Raw genomic sequence first — 16,801 nt, 5'->3', positions numbered from 1 at the left:
GGCTTCTGGCAGCTTCTCACAGAAGCCACCACTGTAGCTCCCCCACTACCAAAACCTTGCCATGCAAACCCAATACACAGATCAACTCCCAACTCATCTTTGCTGAGAATAACAGTGACAAAGTTATTGATCCCTACATTTAATTGGTTTAGGATTTCCTTACATGTAGATTTTAATTTCCCAAACTAGAAGGAATTTTAGGTGAAACAACATACAGTCCTTGTAAAAAAGAGTAATAAACCGAAATGGGGAGTAGTCTCCATCCTAATTTTAAAGATATATCCTTTGGCAAAACCAAATTTGATTCTACCCAGTCGAAATGCTTCCTCTTACAAAACAGTATGTAGCACTAATATTACAGGGTCTAATGTAAATGACATCCATTCAGCTGGCAAAATGATAATAACTGCACAGAAAGTCAGACTTGCTTTGCAGGCTTTCAGAGAAGATTGCAGTTTTATCCTCCATAGCCCTGCCATTCTAAAAAGAAGTATTGATATGTCGTGAACAGCTTCAAAAAATCTTCTTTGGAATAGTGCTGTGAGCATTTATTGCCAATTTTAGGTTGTGTATCCTTTCGTTTTAGCAGTAATTAATGGTATGCACTCATCTATTAGCATTCAGCTTGTATTCATTCACAGAAATTAATGAAAGGACTTTTCTGTAATTAAATTATGTTGCATTACTACTACTACTCCAGAAATTAGTATCAGGATGTTCTCACTTTTTCCCTGATTGGCATATTCTTTAATATAGATGTACGTACATATAGAAAAGGCAGGGCAAAACAAACTATTGTACTGCTGCTCAGGAGAACATATCTTCTTTAACAGAAAACGGTTTGTACAAGATGTCTCTAAGCTTGCTGAATTTTTGTGATGATTTATTCAAAACCAAGTAAGAAACTGGAAGAAAGTAGTAAACTGGCAAAAACTTGCTAAATATATAGACCATTCTACTGGTCTATTTGCTACAAACACATTTAATATAAATTCATGTATTATGCCAGTGAATTAAGCTGGTTTCAGCAGTGTTTCTTAATTAATTCAGTGTGCAGTGTCGTGTGAACATGGCTGTGCTTCTCCTAGCCCCAGAATGGCTTCTGTGCTGCCAGCTCAAGCATCTCTGTACCATACTCCTCCACTTCCCCAGCTGCAGGGGTAGCACAGCAAGCTCGTCTGGCTCCTCTCCTGCTCTCCACACATCGCCCAAGTCAAACACAGGTGATGATATTGGAAACCGAAAGTCCTATATAAAAACAATTTATAGTCTTAAATAATAATATTTTTAAATATTTAAAAAATTTTAATAATGCCATTTTTAAAAAAAGTTAGACATACTCTCATGGTACTCACTGAAGTTCCTTTATAGTCACTCTCCTATACAGAGGGAGGGACAAGTACTTTCACAGTGTATTTCATCCCATTTTAAGAGAGATGTCCAGAAAGTGTAATGAATTGCTCTCTGGAGATGTCTTTCTCTCTCCAAACTGCAGAGGAAGCCTTGAAGGTTAGCTTAGTTTTTGGTGGCTAAAGCGAAGTGAGAGGAAAACCACCCATGAGTACATTTTGAACTTCTTCAGGCTCACAAATTTGGGTCGATTATAGTATTACAAGTAGGATCACGACCCTGAGTGATAAAATATGGCTAAAGAAGATGGGAAAATACAGAAGATGAGAGGCAAAGATGCAGATTATTAGTGACAAAAAAAAGAGAAAAATTACAAAAATTAAAATACATTGCCATATCTGTACTTAAACCTAAAATTTTAGGTGGTTTCACATGGAAGGGTAGGGTGTCTTTTAAATTAGTTAAATACTTTTAAATTATATTAGTTAAGTGCTAGTCAGAGGCACATCTCTAGCTTCACTCAAGAAAACTCAGTGATTTCAAAATGCAAATATTTAAAGTTGGCTTTCCCAGGCATGTTAACGTGCAACCGATCAGAAGCTGAGGATTTGAATCTAACAGGAAACAATGACCGTTCTGGCATAGCTATGTTTCAGAAAGAAAAACTGGCCTTTCCAGAACTCAGAAAGAGACATAAACCCACAAATATTTTGTACCATTAAGATATTGTAGAATAAATGTATTCTAGTCACTGGACTGTAAGTCGAGGAAGAACCCAAGTCAGAACTGGTCTATCAAAGAACTGCAGGCTAATCTTCCAAAAGGAATTGTACCTGCAATTATGAAACTACACATTATAATTAGAAAAATAATACTTTCCAACTTGTTAAAATTTAGATTAATTTTTTTCATGAAAATGCTTTTCTTTGGGTTGGAAGAGATCATAAAATATTAACAAGGAACGACAGCTTTACTGCCTGCCTACCACCAACAGATTTGCAGCCATTGACAAAATAATCATCTGGGAAATATTAATGATCTCGTCAACTTACTCCTGCTTCAGGAAGGATTCAGTCTAAACAGGGAGTAATAAATTTCATTGGTTTGTTCTCTTCCATTGTCTGTGCCAGAGAAGACTTACCACAAACATTAGGGCTTTCACTGAAATTGTATCTATGATTTGATAATGGCTCAAGAAGCATTAGGAAGTATGAATGCCTAATTCAACTTGCATAAATCAGATTTTTAAGGACTTCAGCAAAGGTTTTTCACCACTACAGAAACCTATGTAATGGTTTGCTTTGTAATATAAGGTGTAAAAACTAGATTAGATTAAGTTGAGTTGTCATGTGAGTACATAGTTGCTTTCAAGGGTACAGGAGCAAACATGATAAAAGTCTCTGCCACGAAGACTTAAAAAATCTTAAATAGGAAGAGCAACAAAGGACTGGTAAAATAAAGATTTTTTTGAGTAAATAGTCTGTCAAAAATGAGTATCTATGGGAAAGTAACAAATACCTACTTTCGTCCAAAGCATAATTCCCTGAACTAACACATTCTTCTCCTCCCTTGGACATGTAACTTATTTTATGCCTTTGCCACAGACTTGAATACCTTCTAACAACAAATGGAGACAAAGTGGTGAAGTAGTGTGGGAAAACTATATTATTACTCACTGCACTATATCTATTATGTGAAAGGAGAGAGGTCTTCAGTTTCCCAAACTGGCTACTAAGCACTTTTCATAAAACATTAAATTCATGGAAGGTTTCCATTATTAGTACCTCTCTGTATTTCTAATGGCTCCTAAGTGTTGTTTTTTAACACCCTAAAATGAAGTATAAAGATAAAGCCTATAAAGGGATTTAGTTGGCACTTTGGACATTGCTAAGCTGAGCACTCAAACACCACTAACACGTACCAGCACTCACGCAACTGCAGCCCAGTATGTCCAAGTTCATGGTGCTCATGTGCCGGGTCCCTCAAGCCTTGACCCTGCCCAGGTTCTAGGGGCATGAACTGACTTGCAAGAGACAGAAATTTCATGCTGCAGAGAGCACCAATACATTTTCTGAGAACATGCTTATGAGACCAGATGTCACATCCAGGGGATAAAAAAAAAAAAAAAAAAAGGTGAAAAATAAAAATAAAAATAGCAGGAATCAACACTTTTTGAAAGCAGAGTAAATGAAATTCTCTCTTGGGACACAGGCAACCCCATTGTATCTGATCTATAGAAAGTATTAGATTGGAGACTCTCTGCCTCCCAGGAGGTTCCCATTAACCAGAAAGTACTTGTTATTTGGCAAGATAATTTTTTCATTTTCCCCTCTTGGAACTGTTCAGTTTGCTTTTAAATATTTATTCAGCCAAATAACAATCAATTGGCTCCACAGACCAATGTTAGTCCACTCTTCTGTGAAGGAAGGGGGTCAGGTTTAAATTTCTCCTCCATTAGCTACTTAATCAATTATCCAAATTGGCAAAGTTTCCAGAGGAGAAAGTCACTCACTTCATCCCAAAATAACCATTCAGTCAAGAGTTAGGGCACATATCTGACCTGAAAGTGCCTGTGAGTGATTTTTTTTCTCCAACTCAGAAGTGTGGGTACATTTTTAAAAGGTCATCCACCTAAATAGTAAGTACTCTAATTACTGGATATTTGGGCATCAATTAGCAGCATATTCTAATTATTTTGGAGAAAAGGCAGGACTAGCTTAAATGCTTACTTTCAGGGGACAGTAGGCAATTCCCCAGTCTTGAAAGCAGATGCCTTTAAGGTGTAGGTTGTACATGTATTACTGTCTCACTGTATTTCCTCAAAGCTATGCCTCTTTCTGCTTGCTGATTTCTCTGAATCCCACTCTTACTCATCTACCTCCTATGCTTTGCACGAGAAGCCTAACTCAGAGTAGAAACAAGTCAATGACTGACGGTTGCATCCAAAAAGAAGTTTGGGTACTAAAAGGCAGAGCAATTCATTACTTCACTTTCGGTGTCTTGTCCCCACATTAGATGAAGCATCTGTATTTAAGTATTTATGAGCTGGACACCATCCCCCAGGAGGTTAAGTGGTACAGACTGGGTAGTTGGCAACCTGCACACCGAGTAGAGAGCTACATAAAGTCACAACACTGAACAGGCAGTCTGATGCAGAGGGGAATGCTAATCACAAAGTCCGTTTTACATTTAATCCAGCCAAAAGTTAAGCACCCTGCTTAGGATTTGAAGGATATGCATCTATATGTCCAGGCTTCAGATTTTGTTAGCAAAGTAGACTTTTTTTTTTTTTTTCTTTTTCAAAACTGGAGGGAAGACAAAAAGAAATGAAATAAACCTTTTCTTTTAAAATAAAAAGAAGAGATGTGCTGGTGCTCCCCTAGTAACACTGTGATTAGATTTGCTGTCTAAAATGTTGCCAGACTGGGTTCAATTCTTCTGATTCCCTGCTCTGGCCGCGGCACTGCAACCTGCTACTCCCAGAGACTGTTCTGAGAGAAAACATTGGCCACACCTGTAGGAACTATGTCACTACGTGGTCAGAATGGAGGAATTAAATATTTATTTGGTCACACTGAAGTCGTCAGTGACTCTTTAGCCTGGTGCCTGATGGAGCTGCCCAAGGAAAGGGTAGGGCTGTAGTATTTGGTCCATGAGCTGGCACAATGAAAGATTTACACAGTCCTTGAACTTGTTCAGTCCTCAGAAGACTTAAGGTTCTTCTGGGGACATACACAAATTGAAATTTGAAGACTACAAACTGAGTTAGGAATGGGCAGCTCCAGGGCAAAGTGGTGGTGGAGTATGCTGTTCAGAGCCTAGGACACTGCCATTTGACTGGGAGAAGTAGTGTGGGTCTGCAGTGAGTCCCAACAGCCATACATTGGTTTGGTTTGCAAAGTGCGTGTGAATTAGATTTCTTTAGAAGCAAAGTAAATTGGAAGCTCGGCTGACAGTCTGTACCAAATGTACTATAACCCACAGTGGGGACAAAAGGATCTGAACCTCTTAGTCCTTTGAACAGGCTCAGACTACATGCAGGGTAATAACATTTGGTCCAAGACACCAAACTAAATCTAGTCAATGGTAAAACACATTGATCACATACCTTAAATATAAGGACCTCAGCGCCAGCTGCTTTCATCTACCGGTCTGCTCCTATTGTGCTGAATTACTTGTTAATACAGACAAATACATCCAAGTCACATTTCTGCTGCCTAAAACCCTTAATGTATTTAGCTGTAAGTCTCTGTGTGGATTTTGCCCTCAATCATCACAGATAATTCTTAGTGAAAACTTCAAATACCCTCTCTTTTCCTGGGTCAAATAAAGTAACTTTTCAATAATTAAGTAAAAAGTGACCATCTGGGAGACGATGCAAAGGAAAAGATGGAAATGAAGAACTGACATAAAATAAATCTGAGGAATAAAAGAAACAAAGGCAGGAAGAAATTGTCGCATAAGTTAAGGAAAGATCAGTAATGACTAAGAGGGAACAGACTAGAAAGAAAAACAGGTGGTAATGAAGCAGGAGGAAATACTATTTTGAAGCAATGCTTTGTAGAAAGCTTAAAAAAATATACATATCAGTAGGCAGTGTTGTTTACTACTGAAACTGATCAGTGACTATTCTCCTAAGTCTATACCAGCCTTCTCTCATTGCTGCTGAAATAGCCTGTGATTATCACATATTACCTTCCCTTCATGGCATCAAAAGTATTCTCCATATTTTGGGGAAAATCTCTGCTAAAACAATTTTGTACTGTAGGAAGAGGCACGGAGGGAGCTGGGGACTGGGAACTTAGTGCCTTGGTTTCCATTTCTAGTTTCGCGTCTCTGACCTTCAGAGAGGCATAATTCTGGAGTCATTTTTTCTACTTACCTGAAAACTACAGATAATCCATAACCATTACACAGCATTAAGCTCTTACAAAAATGGGGCACAAACATCAAAATGACTTATTCTATAACAACCCAGTGAAAGGAACAATATTATCTGCATAGTAATGTGAGCAAAAAGAATTACAAATTAGGTCAATCCAACAAAGTTCAAGAAAAGAGATAAACTCATAAATCCACCACAGGAAATTGCTCTATTATGTTGAGGGAGGGGGGAAAACTGACTTTCAGGAAGGAGGATTTTAACCAGGTAGGGTGCCTGAGGAGCTCAGCTGCTATTGTAGACCAGGAGGAATAGGAGTATATATGTATGTGTGTGTGTGTGTGTGTGTATATATATATATGTACATATATTCCTATGTAAGTATGTGTGTATATATATACTTAAAAATTATATGGTTAAGACACAGTAATTCTGTCCAGTAGATTACAGTATTGTCTTTATATACCTTAACACAGAAAACTGCAGGTTTCCCTGGTTATCATTTTCTTTCCTGTAAATCTAGAGCTGCGTGAATTTTTTTCAGAGGAGAATGAAAGACAATTTGATGTTTTTACATCAAAACATCTCTTGGAATTTTGCAAATTTCAAGAAAAAATTGTTTTGAAAAAGTGAAAAAGGTGTATTTTTCAAGTTTCTATTCTGAAATAGCTTTCCACTGCTGTGGTGGGTTTTTTTCATCATACAAAATAACAAAGTATTTTGGTTTTATCATAATCAGTCTTCTAAATTTATCTACAACTAGATTGTCCTACAAATATAATTATTAACTGAAAAACATAACTTCTTAACCTGTAGAAAGATTCAACTTATGATTTTGTTCTTTTCAGAATAGAAAACTAGCAAAACTGTAAAATTTCCCCTAAACAAAATGATATTTTCATATGGCCAAGTCCTTCATTACTAGCTATGCAACAGACTCATAACTTCTTTTTTTCCCTGTGTATCTTAGGTGTCCAGGAAAACTGAATTTTTTCCTCAGCAATGAACACTGTGCATAATATGGTCGCAAAATCATTATTTGAGAAAGTGAGTTGTCTCCACAGCTAACCTGTTTTGCCTCCTAACAAGACTGAGAGGAATGTGGTGGTGTGAAAGCTAATTAAATTTAGGCTGATTTGAAAGTGTCAAGATGATGTGAGATGAAGCAACCTATTTTAATAACAAGTAGTCTCCCAGTTTCAGGTTGTACTTCTAAGACTGGTATTTGTCTCCACATTTTGTAATCAGATCTCAGAAATGTGAAAAAACTGTGAGTGCTGGTACCTTCTTTGGTTACCCACTGCTGTAGCTCACTGGTTTGGATCAACTATTTATTCCCTGTTACTGAATTGACTCATTCATACTGTAGTTTATATGTACATACACATACCAACCATTTTCCTATTTATTCCATTGATTACATGAAATTAAATTACTCCCAGGCTTATGGTGGATATTATCAACTGGGTAAAAGTTCCCAGCCCTGGGTTTCATAGCAGTGCTGCTTTGTTTTGTCCCAAAGTGCAATTAGCTTGGAATTCGTTCCCATCGATTATTGGTACCACTTGTCATGCAAGGCTTAAACTTCTCTTGTCTGGAAAGATCTAAAACCCAGATGTACTTATTGCTATTAATGTTTTTGTTCGTTTAACAATACAAATGCTCTCAGCTGCTTGCATTTGCCTGCCCTAGGATACCTGTGGAAAGAAGGCCCTTCATCTTAGTGGGGCCTTAATAAACACACTCTATTTAGCTATGTGCATTCTAACTCCCAAAATATGTTAAATGCTATTTTGAAATCTTCTCATTACTTTCTCCTTAAATATTCTTTAATCAGAATCTCAAATACTATCAGCTTGCTGAGACCGGGCGCGTGGGCCAGTGCTGGAGGCCCAGCAGGTGTGGAGGGAAGAAAGTGCAGGGAGGCAGGTACCGAGCGTCCGGCCTCAGCGAGGTCGAGTCATGGGGGATTTTGGCCGTGTCCCCCAGGAAGCTTTGCTGGGGAGGCAGCTGGTCATTCCTTTGCTCCCCACGCGTGCCGTGCGGCAAGGGTGGCTGGCAGGCAGCTGGAAGCGCAGAGACCATCTGGGAAGTGAAGTTTGATTCCTTCCCTGAGCTCCTCACCTGCAACTGTGCTGATATCAGTGCTGATATTTAAGATAGGACACCAGTTGTCTCTTAGGTGGTGGTTGACATGAATGTTGTTTGGGGCAAGCATTCTTACTTAAAACTCTCCTAATTATTGCAAGTTCTGGAATTAGCAAGTTTGTCATGCTCCAGAATACCATTTGTTGGATATTATTGCATTTTCTTTCTCCATTCAGCTAAACAGCATTGCTTAAAAACTCTTCTTTTTTAAGACTGGTAGTTGTGAGAAACTAATTAGCATTTGTGACAGACCAAGTTTACTTCGTTATACTTAAACATTGGCCTTTAAACTATGGGTGTTTAGAACTGCTGAATAATAGTCTTAAGCAGTTAATTCGTGAAAAATCTTGTATTGCCAGCTTAAATAAATTGTAAAATTGGAACAGCCTAGGTTGATAGTCTTGTCTGTTTAGCTGATAAATTTTATTCTAAACAGAACTATACAGGCAATAATAACAACTTGATTGCTTTCTAAGCGTAGTTGGATGTCCTCCCATTCCAGTTAAGTGCAATATTTAGCAGTATTGACCATAAAATATTTCCCATTACAAATTCTTAATTTCAAAAGTTTATTATTTTCCTTTTTTAAAAATAAATTAGGGATCTTCTACTATTGACTCATACTAATGCCACTGCTAATTTCAAGGCATGAATTATTGATATTGAAGAATAATTTTGATGGAGAATTCCAAATCAAGTTCTATCATCACTTTTACCCTCTCCCTCTAAGCCAAGACTTCCACTGCTTTGCCAAAGAATAATGAAGTCTCAATTCAGATATAGTCAGAGTACTTGTCAGGAGTAACTTAATGTACACAATTGGCCAGTTTCTTGGAATATACACATTCCTAAAGCTCTGCATCTACATAAATGATTTCAGGATTGATGTCTTCAATCAGCATAATCTTAATTTTAAAGAAGGTCTTTCTTCTTCTGTAGTTTAAGCCATTGAAGAAACTTCACTGAAATCCTATTCTGTCAGAATATGCAGTTCTACTAAAAACACAATGCCCCAAAAATTGAACCAATTTTGCTGAAATCTTGATTTGAAATAAAAGCCTTAAAAAAAGAGAAATATTCCAATTGTTTCTGAGATGTTAGGATGTGTATTACAATATTTTACATTTCAGTCTATCCAAATCAATTTGGGGAAGAAACTTTGTTTTTTGAGGACTTCTAAATTTATGTCTTTCCTTTCAAAAGGAGACATTTGTAATTTCAAAAACCTCTGAAATGTCACCCTGATAAATAGAGAAAACTGGTTTTGTTGCTTTATGAACCTGCTTCACCCCATGGTGTCTGGCATGGTCTACTTGCCACCTGCATCCATCTGTCCTTGGTTAGTAATCTGCTCTGGGTACTGCTGTTGGTACCTGACTTCCTAAGATGTGGTGACTCATCTGAAGAAAGTCTTTGAATACACAGGGAGTTAATGCTACTTAATTATTTAGAAGCTGTTTAAAAATATTTTGAACTCTCACCCAGTGTCTCCATCTGGGGTGAAAAAAAATGGGTGAAAAAAAGCTGCAGGAAGAATGGTGGGGAAATGTAAAGACAAAAATGTAAACAAGATCTTTAGTGATTACTTTATTGCAAGTACGAGCAGTTTTCAATCAAAGTAATTTAAATCACCAACTTGAATTGTAGTTCAAATCAGTTAAATGAGTCTATTTAATCATGGACTATTTTTACGCTTTTTTGTTATTTTCTTAAAGAATACCTGAGCATCGCTCACTCTTAATCATTAAAGCATACTAATCAACAGTCAAATACAAGTGTTATACAAAATTTGATACCATTTTTGGCTAATCACAGAGAAGTCAGCATCTGTCATTTGTTCAGATTTTTAATTTGTGCATTTTAATATCAAAAATGATGATTAATGTTTTAATGTTAGCTAGATGCTTTGGGATGGAAGTTGATATACAATTAAAGTGTAGAAAATATTCTCTAGGATTGTTTTATTAGGTTAAAAAACCCAATAAGGTGCTAGATAAATACAAAAATTTAAAAATGCATTCCATATTTAAAAAGCCCACAGATTTCCTAAATGAAAAAAAAAAAATTTGAAGGAAGTATATGTTTTACATCATTGTGTTCTTCAAAGTTTAGATCTTACAGATCTCTGCCTCTCACTTCCATTCTAACACTAAAAAGAGAAAAGAGGCTTTCCCGCAGTTTCAGTTCTAACACACTTTCTTAGTTTGAAAGTGCTGTAGTTGCTGTCCTGGATAAACTAAAAAGAAGAAGACATCTGCAGAAAAGACAAGAGACCTTTGAACAGCTGGATTATCACTTAAATATTCATTTTCAGGGTTCAGTTGGTGGTTTCCCTTAGTTCAGTAGCTTTATTTAGGTAGCGGGTATAGGTTGTAGTATAAAAAAAATACAATAGTTTTAAGTTGATTTCTTTTCCAAATAAGTAGTAGGCTTTAGGTATACAAAATAAACCATTATACATAAAAATCCATTATAAATAATAGACTTGTATTTGTTATTTATTCCATTTCTTTTCTGAGATTTTCTGCTCCTGAGTGGCAGACACTAGGGGGAAAAAATAACACCCCAAACTTAGTATTGGAATGTTTTAATTTAGCCAGGTATAGGAGTGCATGCTTAAATCACTGTCTACTGTCAGATAAAAATGTAGCATTAAATGGTGATGAAATATGAACAAGTATGAGGCAGTTTCCCCATGGATTATATATGTATTTCAGAACCAAATATCTGACAACATGGAATTAACAATCTCTCCACAAAATTTAAAAAAAAAAAAAGAAGTGTGAAACCTTTCTTTAAAACAAAAGAAAAATATTTGCGTGTTATTAATTCATTTCTCTCTGTTCCAGTTTGTGAAATACAAACACGTACTTCCAGTAAGATATCCTTGAAGGACTAAATGTCTCAGGGGACTGGTAATCACATTTTTGGAGCCTTTCACCTCTAGTTCACTGATTCAAATACAGCCAACATGCAGTAGTGACGGAAAATCATTGCGATTTGAAAGCTGGTTTGCGGCCTGTGTGAAATGAACTGGTTATTATTTCACTCCATTTCTTAGAGGATCTTGGAAACACACTTGGGCCTTTGGAAAGCACCAGTGCTGAGAATACTGAGCTCCATGCAGGATCCGGCCAGGTCCCCACGGACCCACAACTGGGGCGGGTTTCTTTGAGGATGGCAGAGGCCGAGGCTAACAAATAAAATCCCATTCCAGGCATATTTCCTGAGTATGTTGACCACTTGGAGCAAAGAGGTCCTTAACCACCTGGAAGATGTTGGTGGGCAAACATGTTCTCCATGTCGAGTACCCAGCCAAGCCGAGGTGAAATGGTAGCTCGGTGTGGGGTCACCGCACTGCACTGCTGCTTTCTACGCTACACAAATGCTGGGTATAAACAGAATTTCATTTTCCATTTCTGCCAATCTGGTACTTTGCATTAGCATTAAAGATTTAAGAGGAGAAACAGCAGAAAGACACCACAGAAATGACTATGTTTTTTGAGGGTGAGAATGCATTAGTTTCTTTTTTACACAGAGGTACATACCTAGGTAGGAACAGTTAATAAATTGTCCTTTGTCAAGATCATACCTAACATATTCTAGAAAACCTATCTGACAATAGTTTTTCTCATTAGCTACAAATTATCTCAGTTCTATGTTTCCCAGTGAAGGCTTTAAATCATCTCCTTTATGATTTCATTTCCTTTACGTTAGGGACTTTTCTTCACAAGAGGTATATCTCCTTTTAAGAAAATATACACATCATTTTTTCTGAACATTTAATGTGTTGTATTAGGAGCTTCCCCAGAGGAAAGAAATAAAAGTCTATCTTCATTAACTGCTAAATATAAAGTGGGGAAATTAAAACATTCGGATGTCATGTCAGCTATATACATTGTCTTCTATGATGTCACATTTGATTTTCTTTTTTTTATGACTTTGACAGCATCATATTAAAAATTTGATTGCACAATGACAGTACAGGTTTGAATTATTTAGCTTATGAGTGCACTCTTACAGGAATGCTATTTTGTATTTCTTGCCATTTTTGAAAAATTGACATTTAAAAAAATGTGAAAGGAAAGGGAAAATGATTGCTAATAGCTAATTAATAACTCAAGCTTGGCAAAAGTAACCTCATTTTGATAGAATATCACACAAATTAAAAACAGATTAAATATAACACGCAACGTATTTCAAAAGTCACTTGAAACATAATTCTCAGGGTAACATTTTGGCCCCAGTAAACTTGATGGCAAGACTCCAATTCAGTTTCGGTGGAGCCAGAACTTCCTCCTAACTGAAGAAAATCCATACATTTCCAATCTGGTTTCAGTAACTATCTGTCAGAATTCTTGTGGTACTTAATTAAATTTTCTTTACCCATCCCTTCTCTTCAAATATGCTCCAGCTATTAATGCTTACTGAAGTCAGTGGGGCTTTTTCCATTCAGCTCCCAGACGGGAGTCAGACCCTCAAAGTTGGAACCTCTTGGGTAATTTTTGCAATAGTCTTTCAAGGTTTATACTGTGTATTTTCCTGTGATGACTGAGTTCTGCCAGCTTTCTTTTTTGCTCCATTTTACCTCTGTGTAATGCTAAATAAGTGCAGTATGTTGGTTCATTTGTATCAAATAACTTCAGCTGTAACCCTTTTCAGAGTGACCAAATTTGTCTTTTCTTCATTACAATTTAAGGTTATTTTTAAATCACCAAGGATATTTTTAAATCACCAAAGTTGGAAACATCTGCTCTCCAGCTTGATTAAATTCATCTAGTCCTTTCGTATCAGAACCATAAAACAAATAATGCCATTTTAAGAAACATGCTATTCCCACCACCTAAAATGAAATTTTAGTGGTATCAGATATGAAAATATCATTCAAAGTCAACCCCTTTTTCCAGTAATCATGGCTATTATTTAACTAGCTGGGCCCAATAAAACTGCCCATAGCTATACATACATTGTTCACTCTCACAAGAATTATTTCAGCTGAGCTGTCTGGGCAGGTAAGAACTATAGGCTTGAGTACAGCTCAGAAGGGTAAATTGTGGAATATTCCATATGAGACATGAAATAAATCCTTCCAGCTATGGCAATGGGGAGAAATACAAATGATCTTTTCACATCCTGGTTCCTCAAAAAGGTTTAGCAGAGATGTCTTTGATTCGGCTCACAGCAGTGCCTGAGGAGAATCTCATACTGATTTAGCTGGGATCAGAATCATGACCACAGTTATACCAAGATACGTGCTTGTATTTCCTCAGAAATATCTGAGGTTTATTCAAGAGTTTAGTTTGTTGTTAAAAAAAAAAAAAAAAAAAAATGTTGTTGTTCATCTCTTAACATTTCTCTATTCCAATTTGAAGATGACAATTGTGCCTGTTTTCATTACAAACAATGAAAATTAGTTACAGATCACTTACTTTAGTTCACCTATTTAACCTGAAACTAGTCTGTTTCAACAAATGAATCATCCTGGGACAGCATTTTTTTCATTCGCAAATGAGCAGTCACACACTCATGTTGCTTTCCTACTGATAAGCCAAACTTATTTCAAAATGTACAATTGGAAACAAGATATCACAATTCAATAACATTTCATCCTGCAATATCAATATCAGTCTGCAAATATTCTGCTGGAAATAAGAATGTGGGAGCTTCCAGGACAAAATCCTTCTGTCCTTATCATTTACTGCTCAATCTCTACCCAGGCAAACTCCATTTGAAGACAACAGATAGTACCTATACAAGTGCAGAGTGAAAACTGCAAAATGATATAGCCCTCTACCAATTTCATGTGTTTTTAACATCCATCCTTATCAAAGACTTCACGGGTTAAATACTGTTTCCAAAAAACACTACTGGCTAAACTGAAATCAGAATCAGAGCGTTTCCCGTACAACTGTTTGTGGTTTGACTGAGAACAGGCTGACCATTACAGGTGACAGAGAAACTTATTTCCATAATAACCTTTAAATCTTATTGTTTCAGACTGCCACCAACTGTGGCAGTTAAGATGTGATGAAACATTTCTGATGAGTCTCACACAGATTCCTCTCTGTATTGCGAGAATAAAACTCAGCATCCTGTAAATTGTACAGAAAAGCTAAATCTACAGAATTACGAGCTTTCCCTTCCCACAAATGTTATGCGTTACTTGTTCGTAGAACTGCTTGAGTCCCTTTACCCAGTGTAATGCAGGACTAAGCAGTCCTCTGCAAGTGAGAAAGAATACTAGGAAAATAGTATAAGTGAAACACATTAAAAAAACCAACGCAAACCAAGCAAAAACTCCAACAAAATTTAACAAAAAGCAGGAATTGTGGAAAAAATTGACATTTCCCCCCAGCCTCCTTCAGTCTTAAGTGTTATCACAGCACCAGCTTCTGGAGAAGGGAGTGAAGATTTAGTGTGAATCTTATATTCGTACTTGTTGGCTATTTGGCAAAGAGGCAAAAGGTTGCTCTTTTTTTTTTTTTCCTTTTTTTTTTTTTTTTTTTTAAAGGCAGTTTCCAGGTCTTTAACATTACTCTGAGCCAGACACGCTAAATAAAAGAAGGGGAAAGCACTGCTGCCATAACAACCCTTCGACTGGGAAGTATTGGGATACAGATAGTTACTATACTACCTACAACCAACCGTGTACATCATGACACACAAAAACCAGAAAACGCTCTTCAGCCACAGCATCCCATCATTTGCACTCTCGGCTCTGGGCAGCGAAAGCAAAACAAGCACCGACTTCTTCCCCACTCCCCCCAACCCCGAGCTTTATTGAATTAATTATTTGGCGGAGGGAAGGTGGTGTGGTGGTATCAGGAAAGTCCATTTGAGGGCTGAGTCCTGCCCGAAGCCGAGCCCCGTCCCCCGCGGTCGCTCCGCGGGAAGGGCCGAGCTCCGTTGCTCCCACCGAGCGCGGCGGCGGCCCCGGGAGGGGGACCGGGACCCTCCCCCGTCACCAGCCAACTCTGCTGAGCCGGGTCCACCCCACCTTCAAATGGTCCCTTGCAAAAGTTAAGGCGCTGCCCCCTCCCCCGAGCCGCCCCGGGCGGGGGGTTGGCTACGGAGGGCGGGGGGTCAAGGGGGTCCTGGCCCCGCTTCGGGAGCGGGGCTGTCGGGCTGTCTGTGTACGCGTCTGTGCGTGTGCGAGACCCCCGTGGGAATGGGCAGCGGTGCCCGGGAGGGGCAGCAGGGCGGTAGCCCCTTCCCCCGCAGCCCCCGCGGAGCCCCGGGGACACCCCTGCTGCCCCGCGAACCTTCCGCCCCCGCGGGGAGGGCGCAAACCCGGGCCGGGACCCTCCGTTCCCCCGGGGGCGGGGGCAGGCGGGAGCGCGGTGCCTTCCCCCGCGACCCCCCTCACTCCCCCAGCGCTCATCCCCGGGGCCGCTCCGGGATGGGAGGCGGGGGGGAAGGAGGAGGAGATGCACGGCAGGTGCTTTTTGGGATGGGGGGGTGGGCAGGGCCCGGTGACTCACCCGTCCGAAGCGGGGGCTGCGGGTGGCGCGGCGGCGGCGCTGCCCCCGGGGCGCGGGGGGCGGCGGGGCAGGAGGAGCAGCGGGCGCGGGAGCAGGGGGGAGCGGCGGGGCCCGGGCTGCTCCTGGGCGCGCTCTCGCTGCCCATCCCCGGCGCTGCCGCCGCCGCCGCCGCCGGAGGAGGATGCGAGGGAGAGTCAGCCCCGGGCGCGGGCACGCGCGGCGGTGGAGGGGGGGGCGGGGAGCGGGGGCGCGCAGCGGAGGGGGAGCAGCTGGGAAGCGCGGGCGCTCGCTCCTGCAGCCCTCTGTCCCTCGGCCCTTCATCCTTTCGTCCCTCAGCCCTCATTTTCTCATTCTTCTATCCCTTCTCCCTGCATCCCTCATCCCTGCATCCCTCATCCCTCCATCCCTCACCCCTCCATCCCTCACCCCTCCATCTCTCCATCCCTCCATCCCTCCACCCGTTATCCCTCCATCCTTCATCCATCCATCCTTCATCCATCCATCCATCCCGCCATTCCTCCTTCCCTTCCCTCCCCCGGCCGCGGAGCTGCGGTCCTCCCCTGCGGTGTCGCCCCCCCCCCCCCCCCGCCCTCCGCCGCAGGGTGGCCCCGGAGCCCCCGGGGCCGCGGCGGGCGCGCAAGCAGCGCCGGTGGGCGCGGGCACGCTGCTGCCCCGCTGGCACGTCCCCGTGGTGTCCTCACCCCCCCCACCCCCCCAACCTCCCCCGCCCCGGGAAGGGCGACCTGCTCCTCTGAAGGGCAGGAGGTCCCTTCAGAGCCCCCCTTCCTCGCTACCCCCCAACCCCGAGGGGAAAAGCGCTGCTAGCTCTTGCCTATCCTGCTCTTCTTTTTTTTTTTTCCTTTTTTCCCACCCGGCAGGAGGAAACAAAACCGTGCTGCGGTAGGGAAAAAAGGCGGTAAACAAGAGGGAAACATACAGA

At 40.3% G+C, this 16,801-nt stretch overlaps 1 protein-coding gene across 1 annotated transcript in view; it reads right to left on the bottom strand.

Annotated features, from left to right (window-relative positions):
• FUT9 (fucosyltransferase 9) overlaps positions 1–16,019 on the bottom strand; it is a 106,967-nt gene extending 90,948 nt beyond the window's left edge. Inside the window, exon 1 of the mRNA XM_075747744.1 lies at positions 15,862–16,019. Coding sequence (XP_075603859.1) covers positions 15,862–16,006 — 145 coding nt within the window. The 5' untranslated portion in view covers positions 16,007–16,019. The remainder of the gene's footprint in view (positions 1–15,861) is intronic.
• Positions 16,020–16,801: the final 782 nt, after the last annotated feature.

The sequence above is a fragment of the Balearica regulorum genome, chromosome 3, assembly GCF_011004875.1.
Source record: "Balearica regulorum gibbericeps isolate bBalReg1 chromosome 3, bBalReg1.pri, whole genome shotgun sequence".
NCBI lineage: Eukaryota > Metazoa > Chordata > Aves > Gruiformes > Gruidae > Balearica > Balearica regulorum.
Note: the sequence above shows the minus strand (reverse complement) of the source record. Positions and strands in the feature narration are given on the sequence as shown.